Below are 19,933 nucleotides of genomic sequence, written 5' to 3' on the forward strand. Positions count from 1 at the left end.
ATTGTTTTATGTATTCGAGAGGTTAGGTATCTAAAATATGATAGCACACTAGATGAGCAGTTATTTATGTCGTGAAATTTTATGTTGATCAGCTTAGTATCTCTATATTTTCTATTTAATTATGTGTGCCATATTGTTATTGTTTGATAGTGCTCTAGATGGAAGATGCCTCCATCTGCCATGAGCAAGTGCCAGATAGTGAATGCATTGAGGATCAGAAAGATGTGGTGTAATAGCTGAATTAGATGGTCAGAATGGTTTTTCTGAAGGAAGAAAGGAATTTGTGGCACCTGCTGTTGGGATGGAGTTTGAGTCCTATGATGACGCCTACAATTATTATATCTGCTACGCCAAGGAGGTGGGATTTCGTGTAAGGGTGAAAAATTCATGGTTCAAGCGGAATAGCAGGGAAAAGTATGGTGCAGTTCTATGCTGTAGTAGTCAGGGTTTTAAAAGAATAAAAGATGTCAACCATTTAAGAAAGAAACAAGAACTGGTTGCCCTGCAATGATAAGGATGAGGCTAGTGGACTCGCAGAGATGGAGGATACTTGAGGTTACACTTGAACATAACCACCTTTTAGGTGCTAAGTTATACAGATCAATTAAGAAGATGGGAACTGGAACCAAATGGAAACCCCACCTGGTTCTGATAATGAAGTGCGAACAATCAAGTTATATAGGGCACTTGTGATAGATGCAGGTGGTGATGTTAATGCAAACTCAAGTACCAGAGCATTCAGGACTTCTTTGGAATCGTCCTCTAAGTTGAGCCTTAAAAAAGGTGACACGCAGGCCATTTATAACTACTTTTGTCGCATGCAACTGACCAATCCAAATTTCTTTTACTTGATGGATTTTAATGAGGAAGGACTGTTGAGAAATGTATTTTGGGCTGATGCTAGGTCTAGGGCTTCCTGTGGCTATTTTGGTGATGTTATTTATTTTGACAACTCGTATTTGTCAAACAAATGAAATCCCTCTTGTGGCATTTGTTGGAATTAATCACCATGGTCAATCAGTGTTACTGGGTTGCGGTCTACTCGCTGGTGAAACATTAGAATCATACATATGGTTATTCAGAACATGGGCTACGTGCATGCCAGGATCTCTTCCCCAAACTGTCATCACTGATAGGTGCAAGGCTTTGCAGAGTGCTATTGCAGAAGTTTTTCCTAGGACACGTCATTGTTTTGGCTTGTCACTAATCATGAAAAGAGTACCGGAGAAGTTAGGAGGGTTGCGTAATTATGATGCAATCAGGAAAGCCTTGAGTAAAGCTGTTTATGAGACGATGAAAGTAATTGAATTTGAAGCAGCTTGGGGATTTATGATTCAGCGATTTGGAATTTGTGATCATGAGTGGCTTCGTTCTATCTATGAAGACCGAGTTCATTGGGCTCCAGTATTCTTGAAGGACACATTTTTTGCTGGAATGTCTGCAGCAAGTCCTGGTGAGACCTTGAGTCCTTTTTTTGAGAAATATGTGCACAAACAGACTCCTTTGAAGGAGTTTCTTGACAAGTATGAATTAGCTCTTCACAAGAAGCACAAGGAAGAATCTGCTGCTGACATTGACTCTAGAAGCTCTACTCCCATGCTGAAAACAAGATGTTCCTTTGAATTGCAGCTATCCAGAATATACACACGAGATATTCATGAAGTTCCAATACGAAGTTGAAGAATGTACTCTTGTTTTAGTACCACACAGTTACATGTGGATGGTCCGATTATAATTTTTTAGTCAAGGATCGTGTTTTAAGTGAAGGAAATAGAAGGGAGATCAAGGACTTTGAAGTCTTGTACAACAGGACAGCCAGCGAAGTTCGCTGCATCTGTAGCTGCTTTAACTTCAATGGGTATTTATGTAGGCATGCACTGTGTGTGCTCAATTTAATGGGGTGGAGGAGATACCTTCCAGATACATACTTGCCAGATGGAAAAAAGATTATAAGCGCCTGCATGTTCCTGATCGCAACTCTGGTATTGTCGATGAGACTGACCGCATTCAATGGTTTAATCAGTTATTTAGAAGCTCCTTGCAAGTTGTCGAGGAAGGGGCAATTTCTCTAGACCACTATAATGTAGCTTTGCATGCTTTTCAGGAATCATTGAGTAGGATACATGATGTAGAACAGAGACAGGAGTAATCTTCAAAATGTAACATACTAGATAAATGAACCATGTTCGTGCCCGGTACGTTTGTATATTTCCTTGCCTGCTTTTGCCGAGCACTATCTAGGTTGTTGTAGAATGTCCATAAAATGTATATATTAAGAGATTTTGGGTCAACACTTGTTTCTGTATCTTATCATTATTCAGTCATTGATCAATGAAATCTCCTGATGGTGTCCTGCTTGTCCCCGATATTGGACGCGCGCACGCGCAGAGAGAGAGAGAGAAGACAAATGAAATCTTCTTAGCATTTTGCGGAGCCCTATCTTTGCGTAACAGCATCAAAAGGCTCTCCCTTGAGAATCCTCTGCAGATGCTAGAAAATGGCAAAAGAACAACAAAATAATTTTTATACCAAAAGAAGGGGATGAAAGGGGTAAGAGCAATGAACGTCAGAATTAATTTGACAGCGAATTTAGACATGTTGAGAATGTAAATAAGGATACAATAGAGAGAAAAGTTCGAAATATTAGAGATTTTGCGTTTTCAAAAAATACTGACATGTTGAATCTCAGCTGTACTCCCCAAAACCAACTTGTGACGATTGCATTTCCTTAGTATTCAAAGGACCAGCATTTCTCGCCTAAAAATCTGACAATCGTAACAAAGAAACAGGATCTGAAATGGGAGAGTAGAAAGAAGCGAAGAAACGAAGGAAATGATCATATAGGAGACGAGATGAGGCAAGGAAAGAAAGGAGGAATGTAGTTGTAGAAAAGAGGTGGAAGCAGGAAACAAATTAATTTCAATATGAACATTTAACAAATTACAACAGGATGCTATTGTCAATATCAATCAATAGTCAATAGCTCCTCCCAATTTACAAATATTACCTCATATTCTTAATATAAAAACTAGTTTAATGTTTAATTTGGTCTTATAAGGCCTCAGTCTACTTGTCTCTTAAATATATATTAATTTCTTTGAAATATCCTATTGATTGTAAAAAATCCCCACTAATGAATAGTTTTACTGCACATGATTAAAGAAGATAGTTTAGAAAAATTAACATATATTTGTTATGATTAACTCACTTAACTAACTTCTTTAATCTCTTTAACTTAGTTATTTGAAGTAATAGTAAATAGTATAACTCAGTTATCTTATTCTGGATACATAGACATGCATACAGGCATGGGTGTTTAGTTGCATGTATAACAAAAAGAAAAATCTCTCCCCTCTCAGCTCACTGGAGTTGACTGCGCAAATGAGGAATTAATCAACTTGAGGGATCATTTTTTCCCTTAGACCAGGAGAATGTACTAGATCCATGGCTCTACAAGACGCATAAAAATCTTTCAGGCGCGTCATTGAAACCATGAATACAATAGACTTCTGGGTACAGAAATAATTTAGTGGTCAATACGAAGTTAAGATAGGATTGATTCTATACTATAAACAAGTAATTGCCATGAACCACAGTATCAATAGCTAAAAGCTACTTGAGGGTCCAGCCCAACCCTTAAACCTAAATCTAAAATCCCATTTCCACAAGTGCATTCGAAACATCTATAGGTAGTGATTCATACTGGAACCAATCCTTGGCACAAATAAGAGCCTCAAGCGTCATAGAGCTTAATGAGCTCCGGGAGCAATTCATATTTCTAAGTTTTGTGTCAAAAACAGAATCTGCGGAGAGTGTGGAGACAGGTATCGACAAAATATCAGATGCCATTGTAGACAAAGTTGGATACTTCAATCTGTTTAGTCTCCACCAACTCAATATGTCAAATTCTTCTGCGCTGGGCAGCAGAGGATCTTCAAGATACTGTTCCAATTCTGACTTCATTTGTTGATTACATGTAAAATCAGATATATAAATGTCAAAATCTGACAGCCCATCTTCGGCAACAAGAAGAGATTCATCAAAAGACTGGTCTTGACATGAATCAGTCCTGATCACATCTTCATTTCCTTCATCCCCATTTGAAGCTGTAAAAGGAAGCATTTGTACAATATATTCAAGGAAGAGCTCACGAAGACCATCCTCAACAATTCTAATCCATGGCTCAGAATTCTCACCAAAGATTTTAGTAAAGGTAAATTCCACTAGCTCTAGTTTGTACCTTGGGTCCATGGCTACAGCAACTGCCAAGATGAGGCAGCTCTCTCTCCAATACTGATCAAACTTCTCTTGCAGAGGCTTAATCAAATCACTGAGGAAGGGATCCTGGCTGACGGCTGCATGAGTCAAATCCAACTGAAGTTTTGCCACTTCATGGAAAAATAAGTTAGCAGTTGGGAAAGGTAGGGTAGTTAAAATATTGGCTGCATCAAACAAATACTTCAAATATGTGCAGAGAGTTTCTATTTGCTTCCATTCACCCATTGACAGAATCATTCTGAAATCAGGATCTGAAGTATCAAAGCAAGCAAAGACTTCCTTTAATTCACAGGCAGCAACAAGCATATGGTAAGTTGTGTCCCATTTAGTTTTGTCATCAATTATAAGGTCCTTCATACTGGGGACTTGAAGTTGTTGTTTCAGTTCAAGAAACTTCTCTTCATGAGACTCTGAAGTTTTTACATATTTCACACACTCGCGAACTTTACCAATGGTTTCTCTCATGGCCCATAGTGCATGTAGTGCAAGGCGACTAAGCACACGAGCATAACAATTACAGCTCAATAACTGGCCATTGAGGATCACAGGGTTCTTCACAGAAAGGAGACCTCTAAGACTTCCAATTAAAGTCTCATTTGAGAAGGATTGATCAAGAGCAAGAGTAAATAGCCGTCCTTCCAAGTGCCAATCAGTTAGGCAATTCAAAATAGATTGACTAACGGAATCATCAGAATCAGGGAATGGTGCCATAATAACACTGAGAATTGGTCGATGTAAATTCCAGTCAGCATCTATGAAGTGCCCTCGAAGAAAAATGTAACCAGCTGTCTGGCTTGAAGTCCATAAGTCTATGGTCAGGTTGACTCGTCCAGGAATCCCATCAATAAGATTTAAAAGATTTTTCTTCTCTCTCAGGTAGATACCAACACAATCTTCTTGAACAGAATTTGAGCTTGGTACATTGAACTGAGGTTGAAGACTATGTACAAAGTCAATGAAACCACGGTGTTCCACAATATGAAGAGGATAATCATGCAAGATTATCATTTTAGTAATATCACGGTTGCTTCTGTCCTGATCAAGTGACATACCAGCAAACCCAGTTGTTTCTCTAGCACGTTTTCTTGGCAGGTCAACTATATCTCCAGAACCACCAGTCGTGGGATATAGGCTTTGCGGATTGTTCTGGCGACTTACTGGACAAATTCCCAAGGAAATATGCCGCTTTAAATGGCTTGTGCCAGCTACTTTAGACCCAGTTATGTAAGCAAATGATTTTTTGCACTGTTTACAGTAAGCTCTGGTACATCCAGCTCCAACATTTTCTACAGTGAAGTGTTCCCACACCATAGATTTCTTTCTCTGACGCTTACCTGGCTGTGTTTCTGGATCAGCTTGCTCATTATCATCAACTGGGGTTAGAGCAGTGTCAATCTCCATGAGAGCAGGTATGTTCCTTCAAGAAGGAAATGTTAAGAAAGCATCAATAGGTGGTTTAGCAAAACAAGCTAATTAAAGAAATTAACTATAAGTGTCCTAACGGCGTTCAAAATCAGAAAATAAAAATTCATTATAATTTCTGATTGAAGCAAATCACATCCAAAACATAAGGTTCTAGTTACTCGAGATTAGAGATATTTCTTACAGAAATTTGTGGAGATGATCTGACAGAAAACCTTTAGACAGTTCAATTTCTAATTGAAGCAAATTACACCCCAAGACACAAGGACCTAGCTACTCATGATTAGAGATCTTTCTTCAGGAAATTTGTGGAGATAACAAAACTGAGAATCTTTGGGCACAGTTCAATACTTGAATTGTTTCATCAGTATCCAGGTCAATGATTTAACAACTTGGATTTTAAGGGAATATAAGTACACTATAGAATTACAGCAACTCACACAGCATAATAGTAGCTGTATAAACAAGAACTAGGGGATCATAGAAAAAAGAAATTACAGGAGGAAGGCCCCTCATTCTTGTTTAAGCCCTACAAATTGAAACAGCCTATCTTTCATGAAAGATAAGTAAAAACAGGAGTGAGGAATCTGGAAGGGGGGAAATATGGATAGCCACTAGTTGGTTGCTTACAACCTTGCATGTTGTTTAGCAGTTCTATGGCAAAGTAAAACAAATTAAAACTCAATAATATTTGCACCCTTGTTGAAGCCCTACAATCTATCAAATCAGTTTAATCACTTAGATGAGGTCCGTTGTTTCCTTTTCTAGAATTTAAACCATTAAAAGGAAACTTTCTATTCATGAATATGGTAAAAAATCGAACAATATTTATGAAAACTCACTGTATCCAATTGAATCTCACAGTGGATAGCCACAACTGATTCTTGTGAAACTTAAGAAACGAGGTTCTTTCCATTTAAAAGCTTATTTTTAAGAATGGAACCTCATGCTTGTTTAATTCTCCATTGTTTAGTACCAAAAAATAGATCCACCTCTGTGAAAGGCCCTAAAAGCCAATTTTGAAGAATGAGCTCCCTATACTTGCTAAGGTCTACATCAATATCTCATTGTATCATGGGCCAAAATGGACTATCCAGTCTCCACCTTCCTTCTATATTGCTTCTTCACGAAACATAAAAATATCAATCATATCATTTCGTTAAAAAGCAGGATACTTGGTACCGTGGTTAAGAATAGAAAATATTATATTATGAACAAAAAGTGGTTCATAACTTTTCTGCAAAAATTTACAGGTTCGCAAATTATTCACATCAATAAGATAAAATACTTATGCATACATCTTTATGCTGAAAATCTTCCTTTCACCAATTTTCCTCCCCTCAACTTGCAACACCTTCAATTTTTGAGTCCTCACTCAGTCAGCAATTCATCATACTAAATAAAGAAAACAAATCTGAACTACACAGGCAAGGTCCTAAAATTGTTTATATAAAAGTACAATTCCTTCAATAAGTTCAAAACTGGCCTGAAACATGAGAGGAAAACAAAACCCAAAAAAACATCGGGGCCACAAGCAAAGGGCTACCATCAAGAAGCTTCGGCCTGACTCATGGGTCATATATCAACATTTTATTGTTGGCTGTTTTTTCCTTTGATAAAATTTTACTGGATATGAAATCTTTTCTTGTATTGAGGTGCCTGTTAGAGCCAAATGTTAGTAAGAGTCCAGCTCCTTCATGGAGCTGCATCTATATTTGACACTTGTCACAGAACTTGTGAGACCTCAAAGGATAAAATACAGCAAATAATGCGAAACCTACACCTAGCTCAGGCCGCTGGGTAGGTTGATTTAGACAGAAGTTCAAGGCTTATTTCGAGAGAGTATCACTTTAAAACATTGAGCACATTTTAAGGGTAAATGACTTATTTGCACATTTCATATTTATATTTGTCTGTGTCTGCATATATCCACACATACACCAACACCAGTCACTCCTTTCTTTTCTTTTTTTATATACCATGAATTTTTACACGTGCTCATATTCATTCTCCATAGTTGGCATAAGTATTCCAGCTAAAACGCTGCATCAAACGCAGGAATAAACACTGCCGTAGAATCACTACCGGCATGTAACGCTCCTCTATCATAGGTATATAATTTTGTAACCAATGCCGCACAAAGCCTAATTCTTTTAAGATATCAAGACGGTTATTTATCAGTCATTAGCAGTAAGAAGACAAGTTTTAATATAAAAACACGGAACTTTGAAAAATATTAATAGCCACTACTCCTGGAGTTTACAAAGAGTAGAACTAATCCATAATTCACCCAAAAAAAACTAAGTTAAATCACGACCAATCACATACAACCCTCCTGTCAAAATCAAGTAGCTAATAACCAGTACAATAACACAGGACGAGATAGGAATATGCGCGAATGGATGTCATGATCAACCGGGAAGAAGGGGCGGGAAGGGAGGGAAAAAAACCTTGAGGATGCCGGAGTTCTAGGACCACATGCTACCGCCGGGACATACGGTGTCGACGGTCACGGCAACAGAGAGAGTGGGGAAACAAGAGATTGATAGTTTAGGAACCGCCCAAGATTTTGGCGTGGTTGAAGATCCTCTAGCGTCAATACCCTGAAGTCTGAAGTCTGAACTGAAACCAATAAAGGGTTTGACAACTGAAAAGTAAACTGAAAATAATTGTTTAACAGGTCGAGAAATTTATAAAATTAACAAAATAAAAAATGACTATATTATACTTATACATAACCACCCTCATTCACAGTTCGCGCAAATTGCAAGTTGCCACCACCCTCATACACGGTTCGTGCAGACTGCAAAGTTGCCACCATCATGAAATCATAATATTCGCAATAAAAAGCGAGACAATTTTTTTTTAAAAAAAAATTTGACCTAATGCATGAATGAACATGTAATATTATAAATGGGACTAAACATGCGACATTCCAAGTTATTGGTCTATTTCTTGAATACTACCTCCAATCCTAATTATAATTGTAAGGTTTCGTTTATAGACTGTAAACTAGGTTTTATAATCAGGACTAGAGGTAGTATTATGTAAACATAATAAAATTAACAAGGGAAAGGATTAATATTCGTACAAATGAAGTGGTTCGTAAGGGTCAAATTCAAAGCTGAAATGAAAATAACAACTGATCATTCTAGCCATAGCAAATGTGCCTATGGTAGTCAATAGTCAAGGTGAAATGAAATATAGAGGACTCAAAAAGAAAAACTGAGATAGATGATGACATTAACAAAGAAAGAAAGAAACAAAAAAAGAGAGGGGGTATTAGGGATTGTTTGGAATGAATCAAGTCCAGAAATGTGGCATGTTTTTCCGCATTTTCCTTGAACTTCTATATGCCCAAAAATGTGTGTGTGTGTGAGAGAGAGAGAGTGAGAGGGTTTAAGCATAAGAAGTTCAAGAAAGCTGTGGAAAAGCAGGACAGGACTTGGGAGCTGTTTCTGTTTGAAATGCTTAGTGAATACAGCAAAATAGAACTGCATATATACACGTAGCTAGAAGCAAACTGGAGAGGCAGGGGCAGGGGCAGGGGCCTTTAGGTAATTAAGCAATCAAAGATCTTCAGGTGTATACATACTTGCCTATTCCCTGACCCCACCCACACAACTTAAGTAAAATTTTTAAGATTTTTATTAATGTATGATAAAAAGGGGAAATTGTTGAAAGTTTTCCCATTTATAGCCCAAAGCTACTTTAAATTTATCCAAAAACTCACGTCGTTTGAATAAGTGCAACTCTCTTTTAGCGGATGTAATTCTTTTTCAGTTGTATGTAATATAATATATTTTCAATTATGCACAAATGTCTTTTATTTTGAAGATTTTTGCACATAATTACATATAGCTAAAAGAAGATTTGTATCCATTAGAAATAGGTTACACATCCTACTTTTAGAGGCAAAATTTCTTTTGCGCATTTTTACATATAGCTAAAAAAGATTTGTATCGATAAGTTATACGTCTTTTTTTTCATAGACAAAATAGAAAACCATTTGCACATAGTTGAAGATTTGTTCCACACACATGTAAAGAAGAGTTACACCTACTAAAGTGGTATGTCCTTAAATTTCAAATACATTTGAGAAATAAAAATTCCAGCGAGATTTGTCAATAATTTTTCCTAATAAAAATTCCCATATCTTAACATAATTTAAAAAAAAAAATGAGGAGTACAAAAGCTTATGATAAATCCTTACTAAATGACTTCAGCTATTTTGATATCATTCGATAGCTCTAAGTACAATCACATGCAAAACTCAGCAATATTAATTATTGGGGCTTCCATTAGGGCTTGCAATAAATATATGATATCTGATTTTTTCCCCCTAAGATTTATATTTCATTTAAAAATGTAATAACCATACATTTACATTTAAAAACTTGTAATTATATAAAAGGAGGGCCAGAAGGAGGACTAAGAACTGAGGGGAGCAGGGTACGGTCAGGTGGGTTGAGTTAAATTCACAAGTTTACTGAAACATCAACTGCACAATGCCTGTTAGCCACGCTTTTCTTGTGAGCATGAGCAGGTGAGGAATAACAATTATATTTATAACAACAAAATATTACCACTGGTACTTAATATAAGAGCTTGTTTAACTTTTATTTTGGTCCTAAATATAAGATCCCAATCCACTTTGTCTCTCATATTTATACATTTTTTTCCAAGATAATCCTTCTAACAATGGTTATTATAGTCAATACACTTAATTAGTAAAGATATTTTAGGAAAGACAACACATATTTATTACAAATAATTAACTTAACTCATTTCCTTAATCTCTTCAAATTAGTCAACTAGCTCCTATAATTAGGATCGGAAGTAGTAAGATAGAACAGTCAAGAGAATAATAGAATGTGAAAACGAAAAAGAAGTAAAAATCAGTGCTCTTGCATTTGAATTGATATTTAGAACTTGTTTGAAGTTATTTGGAATTTTGTGTGCTCTTCAAGACAAAACAAGAATTTTGTTTTTTCATTAATGATAGTTGTGCTAATACGGGAAACTATTATTTCACCATTTTAGATGTATTTTTCAAAATAATGATTCAAACAAATTTTTAAAAATTTTTTAGAACTTATTCTAAAATTATTTTACAGCCCTAAGCCTTTGCTAATTTTATAAAACAAGCCAGCACACGGATCTTTTTTGCCTGTAACGTCTTTTCATTGAAAGTTCTAGCTCGCCATGCTACAGCTTAAACTTTGACATTAAATAATATCTATGGACACAACTACATATAAAAAGTTGCAACACTAGAACCCCAATATATACAGAAGTGATGAAGCATAATTTATAAAAAAAAAAAAAAAAAAACTGGCGACGGAGCATCGAAAAAATTGCTGCAGAATGGTACACAGCATACACACTCAAAGAATTCAAAAATTTCCCATTGATGAGCCCGGCTCCTGCATCACACTGCGATTTCAATCAAAACAAACTTTGAGCTCAAAATCTTTGGTTAATCTATTAGTCACCACCACCACCAAACATTCCCATCATCATGTCTTTCAGAAACTTCAAATATACAAGTAGGAAAATTCTTGCTAGGATAACATAACTATTCATGAAATCTGACAACATTAATGGAGAGCAAATGATCAGAGAAACGCTATTTTTTGGTGTGAATTCGCTACAAATCTTGGACGAGCAATGCAACTATTCATTAAGTCTTGAGAAAAAAACAAGATAAATTATTCATAAAACGTGAAAAATTCCATTCAATCTACAAGAAATTATATCGACTTAAAACAAATTAAAATAAAAACTAGCATTAAAAGAGAACACATCTGATGTGCAGGCAAAATCCCAGATCAAAATCACATTGTCGATGACTCTCCAAGAAGGAGTAGGATAATTTTATAGAAGATTTAATTTCGTTGATGAAAGTTCATGAAACTGACCATAATTGATGAATGATGTGTCAAACATTATTGGGGACTTCTATAGTTCTATCAGAATGTGTACGGTAGACTTTTTCCGGCGGAAATCTGCTTCATGGAATAACATTGGAAGTGTTATTCCTGCCTTGGACAACTTTCCTCCAGCAAGTTGTAGTACTACTGTGTGAATTGACTTGTGTCAATGTACAAGTGAAACAAATGAAAGAATACGCAAGCGAAACTATTCGTTTCTACCGCGCAATGCTAACAAACTTTCTAACGATTGCATCCGCGAGGAAATGTTTCCCATAGCACTCGAACTTCCAGCAGTTTTAGGAATAATGAGAATCAAAATCTAAGCCTCATTCGGTATACCCTTGGGATGGGAGTACTACAGGTTATCTTTTAGCCACTTCAGAGCTCCATTTGCGACAGACCTGAAAATCCAAAAGTACTTTCTGGTCAACTCGAAAGTATTTCCAATGAGGCGTGGAACATTAGCAATTCCATTTAAGAAAAAGTAAAATTTGAATCCTTCTGGAAATTTGTGCCAAACTAGCATATTATGTGGGCTAAATAGTCTTCTTTCTGTGACTTTCCTAAAAAGAGGAAACCAATAATTCAGCATACTAGTAATGAAGTTGGACGTGAAGTTTCCAATTTATAGACAAGCAAACCATACCAAAAAAAAAAAAGATGACAAAACTATTTACCCAGCAAAATTCTTCAATTTATTCCATACGTCATCTTGGTCTTCTGACTGTTCAGTTTTTTCTTCAACTACTGTTGGACTTTCAGCACTTTGAGCCACAGAATCTTCAGCCCTTCCCTCTGCAGAAGGTAAATATCTTGGCTCACAATTCAAATATATGCAACATACTCATTGGTTTCCAAGGCTTCCCTATCGTAACTAGTGATTGCAGTGAAAGGACCAATTCAAATGATATCCATTTTTTTATACATACACATTCAGAAAGATATCAAATGACAACAATCTCGTTCCTGTTGGACAAAAATACATTATAGAAGTACCAAATAATAAACCACCTACTGGAAGAGTGAATGCTAGGACGGGGTTTTGAACGGCTGCTTGTTTTGCTGCCTCGTGAAGCAAGTTCTTCAAGCAACTCACGCTCCTTTAAACTGAAGATGCAGAGGTAATTCTGGATAACTTTCCAATATGGATTCACACGATAGGAAATAGGAAAATACATACAAGCAAGCATGCCCATAAATACACATTTAGACAGAGAGAAATGACATGTTTAATATTATCTATTACCTGACACGTTTTGGTATCATAACTTTAACTGTAAATAAGTGGTCACCACGTATTGATGGTTTGTTTAATTTTGGTGCACCTTTCCTCTCAAGGACAAGGACATCTCCAGGTTGGGTACCGGGGGGAATTTGTAGCTCAGAAATGCCTTCAACTGTATTTACCTGTAGAGTGGCTAAATATTCAATTAATTGATGGATGGCAGGAGGTAGTCCTTCAGCATACCCAAAGAAAACAGAAAATGCAAAGGAATCAAGTAGAAAGTAAATCTCCAATCCTACATTAAGTCATGCACAAAGACCTAGCAAGATCTCAGAAAACTGTGTCCACAAAAGGCTCAAGCCCCAGTCCCCCCCCCCCCAAAAAAAAAAAAGACATGTATTTGGTTTATCAATCAAAGGTCAGATTATATATAATTGCACAAATTCGGAGATTTTTGGGAACATCTGTTCTGGAGTCATGTGAAACTAGCGATACATGCAAACACATATCAGCAAGAGGATTTTGTTAATCAAACTATAAACCCTTGTTTAAATTAATACAATTAAGGTCAGATGATATGTAATTGCATAAATTCAGAGATTTTTGGGAACATCTGTTCTGAAGTCATGCAACTAGTGATACACACAAAAACATATCAGCAAGAGGATTTTGTTAATCAAACTATGAACCCTTGTTTAAATTAATACGATTAAGGACCACCATACAATGGAAGAGTTAAATCAACTGAATCGTATGGCTCTGCCATGTCTTAGTTTCTGATAGAGCTACGGAATTTGCTAAAACCTATAGGAGGAAAGGAAGAAAAAGTTAGAAGGACGCAATACTGCTGGTTTGGAAGATTATTCCATGGTTCCTGGCCGCAAGGGATAAGAAGTGCTATGTGAGTAGGCTTTAGGTGCTACTAGGTATAGGGGTAGCGTCTGTCATAACTTTTAGGGTCTTTGAATCTCCCCTTTAATACAGAGAGAGGGAAGTTCGGTGATTTTAAAATTGCAAGTGGTGAGGAGAGTTCTAGCCTCTCGAATGCTAGGTTGGAGGTGGAGGAAGATCAACTTTCTTCATCATTTTCCGTTTCTGTTTTAGTGTGTCTCCTCTTGCATCCTCTGTGTGACTTCTGTGAGTTTTCCTCTATAGTAACTCCCTTTCATTCCATTGGGGGAGGGGGGGAGATTATTTTGATATTTAATTAAATTCAGTGTTCAATATCTACTATTCTGCCGGGGCTCTATCAGTTTCCATCCCAAGGAGAGCAGGGCGGGGCAGTCACTCATTGGCCATTACATCCAAAGAGAGATATATTACTACAATTCCAGAAGTGAAGACATGATATCTAGCATTAGAAGAAAAACAAATGCATAAAAAAGCATGCATACAGACGGAAAACCATTTACCTTGACAACAACCCCTAGTATGGCATCCAGATAATTGATTGTTATCGTTGAAGAGAGATTAATGCCATCTCTTTGAATTCCTGGAATCTCTTCTACTTCAAGATACACAAATAGATCTCCAGGGGGACCCCTGCAATGACAAGAAAGCCAGCAGCCGCTTCTATAACATTTTCTTAGGCAATAATATCATCTGAATTTACAAACACAAATTACTCAGGTAATTTACTGAGTAAAAACTTTGACGAAGAGAAAAACATTGTATTTCATTCCCATTCTACAGTTATAACTAAACTTGCAAACCGTAACACTTCAAAAATTAGATCTATAATCTATCTAACTGGTTGCGCAAAGATTGTAATAATGAGGCTCAAAGATCATATGTAAATAAAGAAATATACCCTCGAGGTCCAGCATCACCCTCCCCAGCAACTCTCAGAATGCTGCCTGGGCTAACCCCTGGAGGAACTTTCACTTTAATATTTTTCTTAACCCGAATACGTCCTTCACTATTACATTTACGACAAAATTCAGATATGACTTCACCATCCCCTCCACAGTTTGGACATACTGAAACCTAATAGAGAGATAAAAAAACAATATTAATTTCAAGCAGAGAAAGGTGCAAGGCTTCAACCACAAACAATGTGGACTAGAATATGAATCTCATGTAATAAATTGAGTAGATGAGGATGAAGCTATATATGCAGTTGAAAGATGCATTGAGAAAATAGGGAGAGAAATTCAGGAAGAAACCAAGCAAAATATAATATCGAAAGACTCAAGAGACTTCCATTGACCAGACAGAGACACTTGTACAGCATATGATATTGTTTCCCAGGATCCAACAAAGGGCCAACCCATTACACCCCACATAATTATATGTTAGATCTTGACAGTAGAAGTAGAGCTCCAGTCTGGGAACCACATATGAAGAATTATTACTTCTTTTTTCCTCATTTTAGCACAGGAAAGAAAATTAAGAATTTTGCATCCAGACCCATCTAGAAAACTCAAATTACCTGTGAGAACAAGCCAAAAGGTGTTTGTTCAGTCCTCATCACCTGACCCCTCCCACCACAAGTCGAACATATTCTCATCTTGGAGCCAATCTTTGCTCCAGTACCATTACAAGCTTCACATTTTTCCAAATGTGAAAGCTCAAATTCCTTTTCAGCTCCAAAAATTGCCTCAGAAAATTCCAACAAAATATCGTAACTGTTGACATTAAATAGGAAGTCAATTCAAAATTCCAGACTCTCTTAGTAGTAGCATTAAGCAAGTCACACAAGGGAAAAAAAAAAAGAAATTGGCATATAAGCTTCTTATAGATTAGGGGACCTTAAAAAACAATTAACATTTACCAATTCCATTTTTAGCATATGAAAATGATTACTTAAAGACCATGAGTTTCACATTATAATTTTCTCAGATTCCACCCCCCCCAAAAAAAAAAAAAACTCCTCCCCAACCCACACAATGACACATTAAGGATAGGGGAGGCATTGATATATATTAAGCATGACAATCAGCTTTATTTTTCACATGCAATCAGAATACCCTATATGCAATGTGTAAAGAAAGACATAAATTAGCAATATATAAATTGATAGTGAGGCCAAAAGGCCCAGAAAGAGGCAACCATAAAGAGCTTCAGATTGAAGAAATGAGCAATAAATAAAAAGTGTCTCATGAGATGTTTCAAGCAACTACTGACAATTTTTTAGGAAAAATTACCCGAAGGTCTCAAGAAGGAAAGTTAAATGCCAAAAAGTCTCTTGAATTTGATTTAATATTCACAGGTTTGACTTGTAAATGACGCAACTCAACTTGTACATATGAAAGTTTGACTTGAAAACACTAATCCGTAAATTTGACTTGTAACTGATGCAACTCAATTTGTAAATATGAAAGTTTGATTTGTGAATATTAAATCCCTTGAAACCTATTAGTATTGAATAAAATTCGTGGAACACATTTGCATTTAGTTTTCTTACCTATGACCTATGGGTAGGTTTTCCCATTTTTTCAACTTGACAGAACTTTGATATAATCATCCAACTCACTGCATGACTTACCGAATGTCTTGACCCTTAGTAACAGTACTGCGGCGGCGTGTTCCAAAGCCAGTTGGATCCATGCCAGCAAAGCCACCCATACTTGGCCCGAAAAATGTCTCAAACAAATCAAATGGATTAGTCTGCAAGAACAGAGTCAATTCAGTATAAATTTCACAATAAAAGAGAATCTAGGGGGAAAGGGTCATTTGGGCGTGTATTTCAATATTGGCCCACAAAAGAAGACAACATGCACACAAGAATGTCAATGGGAAATTCTTCAGAAAAGAAAAAAGTTCTATCATCGTTGTTACCACCAGCTAATCATTAAATATTTAAATAGTAAAAACCCAAAAAATGGAAAAAAGAAAAAGGAAAGTTATGTGAATACCGTATAAGCATTTGCTCCTCCTACCGTACTCTTAACTCCAGCCTCTCCATATTGATCATACAATGCCCTCTTCTTATCATCTGATAGCACCTGACAGTGTTGTACTTCAGAATTGAAAGGACAATAAAACCCAAACATGTTTGGACGTTTGGCGGGTTGGCTAAAATCCAAAGGCATAATCAAGGCACACATTCATGGCTTTGTTCCGGTACAATGCAGCCATTTTTCAAAACGGTCAACACCTACTCTACAACTACAGAACTTGAAAAATCCAACAAGAAATGTGTGAAATCAGACTCCAGCCACCAAGGCTTTGATGGCAATGCCTTTTTGTTCCAGGCTTTATAACATGTACTTCAAAATGATTGACATGCCAAACAGAGTAGCAAAAGACAAGGACAAATTTATGAATATAATTTATAGGCAATTTCAAATCATGGAGATTAATGTAAACTGTGTAATATTAATGTTCGATAAGAACAAGGGGTTTTCTTTTTACCCCTTTCTATTGGCTGAAGATTAGAAAAAGAAAAATTTTGCATGCCTTTTTTTTTTGGGGGGGGGGGATTTCAGACGCAAAGTTACCTCTTTTCACTTAACTGGCAGAATCATTTACGTCTAAGTAAATCAGATTTGAGAACCAAAAGAGTGTTACATGTATCTAATTCAATTTCATGTACTATAAATCACTGAATCATCCTGAGCATCAGCTTCCTAACCCTTGAACCCAGGGGCATTTTAAGTGCAGTTTCTGAACAGCACATTAGAATAATTAACACCTCCTTCTGCCACGTGATGATTAATTACATCACAAGACCCGCCAAAGATAAAACACCATCACCGCAACTACTTTTCTTATCAAATACTCAATTGCTTCAAAAAGTGTTGTTTAATGCATACTATCGTAGCAAAGAACTACACAGGTACTCCAGTGCATTACAAGGAGTTTAAATAAGCATCACTTTCGATGGTTTGTGAACCGCATGATGATACTGGTGCTTAAAAATTGAAAGAGGCAATAAATAACTCGAACAATCAAGACGGTACTGTCCATGCATACCTCATATGCAGCACTGATTTCCTTGAACTTGTCAATAGCTCCAGGTTCCTTGTTCACGTCAGGATGGTACTAAGAAGAGCACAAGAATTTCAAAATAAGTCCAAGAAGAATTAAGTTTAGGCTCGCAACTCTAGTTCTAACAACTAACGACGAAATTAAACAATTTCCATTTGCATATGCAAATCATTACGAAGATCAAGACAAATAAATAATCCGAATTTCCTCACTAAAAATTGTATACCTGACGAGCTAACTTTCGATAAGCCACCTTAATCTCCTTGTTGGTCGCGGATTTGGAGACTCCAAGAGTAGCATAATAGTCGCCAGAAGCAGCAATCGCCGTTCGAAAGCTCCTCGAGGAGGACCTACTATTTAATGTCGAGGAAGAAAAATGGGAAGGTGAATGGATAGAGATGAAGTTCTTATGGGTCCGAAGGTGGACACCACCACATAAAAAGGAGGAGGAGGAGGAGGAGGAAGACGACGACGACGAAGGAGCGGAGGGGGGATGCAAATAAGGTCGAAAAGAGAAAGAAACAATGGCCATTGAATTTGAAAGAAGCAAAAATGTTGTGATGATTCTGTATTCTAGAACAACAGGCAGAAGAGGAAGAAGCACTTGAATTTGTTCATCCTTTTACCGCATAGGGACAGGGAAAGGATGTGAACTGAGGAAAAAAAAAAAAAAAAAGGGCTTTGTAGCAGCAGTTTCTTGACTGAGTTTGGGGTAGAAACCAGAAAGTGGAGGTGAAGTGGGACCCCGAAGAAAAGGTGTGGAGCTGAGGAAGACGATGCTAGGCTACGGAACTGAACACGCAGTACAATTTCGCAGCAAGAAGAGGAGGGGAGATAAATCTGCTAAAAGTTAAAATTAGACTGAAAAAAAAAAAAAATTCAATCCTCAGCGGAGAATTGGAGAGACGATGACATATTAAGAAGAGCACTGTATTTCTCATCTGCTGGTGTATGCCCCTATTTATGAATAGGCACGCCTTACAATTTATAATTGAATTTACAGACATAATAATGGAAAATAATTGAAGGATTACAGAGATAATAAGAGAGATATGAATATTCACACAGATATTATTAGATAAGTAACAAATCCAAATTAGTCATTAATCAATAAAGGAAAAAATCATCGGTAATTATGTTATAAGCTCACCTTATTTCATTTTAAATGTCTTTTTTTAAAAAAATATTTTAATTATATTTTTATTCACATTAATTATAAAAGTCTAAAACACCATGAATTATCAAAATAATTTAAAAACATTCAGTAACTCAGAATAAAATATAAGAGGGAACACCCTAGGGTTTACGTGACTTGTTGCAGAGTGATTAACTGGGCACTGGCTGCCAAAACATAAAAATAGAAATAATAACAACAAATATGCTATTTTTGTGGAGAAAATCCAATGAAAAAAATCACTATTTCGAAATTTTAAATCTCATATGATTTTATCCTTTACAAGATTCCATATACAGAAAATACTAGTACTTGAATTTAAATCCTCCTTGCCAACAAAATTTCTAAAGTGGGATTATTTTTTTTTACTGATTTTTCCCAAATTTTTTTAAAACCTATGTTCTAGAATTTAAATTGAAAACCCTCCCAGTCCCAATGATGATGAAAGGCTGAAATGAAAAGGTGGATGTAGGAGAATCCTCTCAAAAGAAAATATGGTTTTTATGGGCATGCGCGTTTAGCGTTATTCATTATTCACGATATGGAGGTCAAAGCCGCGACTTTCCGAGCGTTAAGAACCGGGGACATCTTGAGACTGACTGGTGTTAATAAGTAAAGAAACCAAACACGATGAAAGGCTTATTTCATTTCATTCTTTCAAAAGCCAATGTGGCAACACATTACAAGACAATGAAACTAGTCATTTGAGCTTCTCGTTTGGTATAGCTTCAAAAAGGTGGAACGGAGTCTTTTAACATGTGAACCAATAGCTCTCTGTATGAAAAGATGGCTCAGGGCGAAGTAGGAAGATCATGGAAGAGCACCCCAAGAGTCATCTATTGAACTCAAAAAACAGCCCATTATAGATTCAGGTAGCAGCAAAACTAAAACGGCCAATTATATTAATTTGAACTGCCCAGAAATGGAAGTCTCTAAGCAGTTTAAAGAAGCGAGCTTCAAGAAAAC

At 36.5% G+C, this 19,933-nt stretch overlaps 2 protein-coding genes and 1 pseudogene across 2 annotated transcripts; 1 reads left to right on the forward strand and 2 right to left on the reverse strand.

Moving 5' to 3' along the window:
* The first annotated feature begins 10 nt into the window (after positions 1 to 10).
* Positions 11 to 2,357, forward strand: LOC114747409 (protein FAR1-RELATED SEQUENCE 6-like; annotated as a pseudogene).
* A 1,123-nt stretch (positions 2,358 to 3,480) lies between these two features.
* LOC114747407 (zinc finger BED domain-containing protein DAYSLEEPER-like) lies at positions 3,481 to 7,042 on the reverse strand. Its single transcript, XM_028935733.1, has 2 exons — positions 6,999 to 7,042; positions 3,481 to 5,695 (listed from the first exon to the last, which is right to left on the reverse strand). Coding segments are annotated over exons 1-2 (2,049 nt in total). The 5' UTR covers positions 7,001 to 7,042; the 3' UTR covers positions 3,481 to 3,648.
* Positions 7,043 to 11,437: 4,395 nt separating this feature from the next.
* On the reverse strand, positions 11,438 to 18,481 carry LOC114747413 (chaperone protein DnaJ-like). Its single transcript, XM_028935739.1, has 11 exons — positions 18,020 to 18,481; positions 17,779 to 17,847; positions 16,719 to 16,808; positions 16,349 to 16,470; positions 15,293 to 15,488; positions 14,672 to 14,847; positions 14,274 to 14,403; positions 12,883 to 13,043; positions 12,652 to 12,743; positions 12,314 to 12,431; positions 11,438 to 12,037 (listed from the first exon to the last, which is right to left on the reverse strand). Exons 1-11 carry the CDS (start codon positions 18,323 to 18,325, stop codon positions 11,992 to 11,994), a joined length of 1,506 nt encoding a protein of 501 aa, XP_028791572.1. The 5' UTR covers positions 18,326 to 18,481; the 3' UTR covers positions 11,438 to 11,991.
* Positions 18,482 to 19,933: the final 1,452 nt, after the last annotated feature.

Source organism: Neltuma alba, unplaced genomic scaffold, assembly GCF_004799145.2.
Source record: "Neltuma alba isolate B1F8T4 unplaced genomic scaffold, ASM479914v2 tig00005301_pilon, whole genome shotgun sequence".
NCBI classification, from domain to species: Eukaryota; Viridiplantae; Streptophyta; class Magnoliopsida; order Fabales; family Fabaceae; genus Neltuma; species Neltuma alba.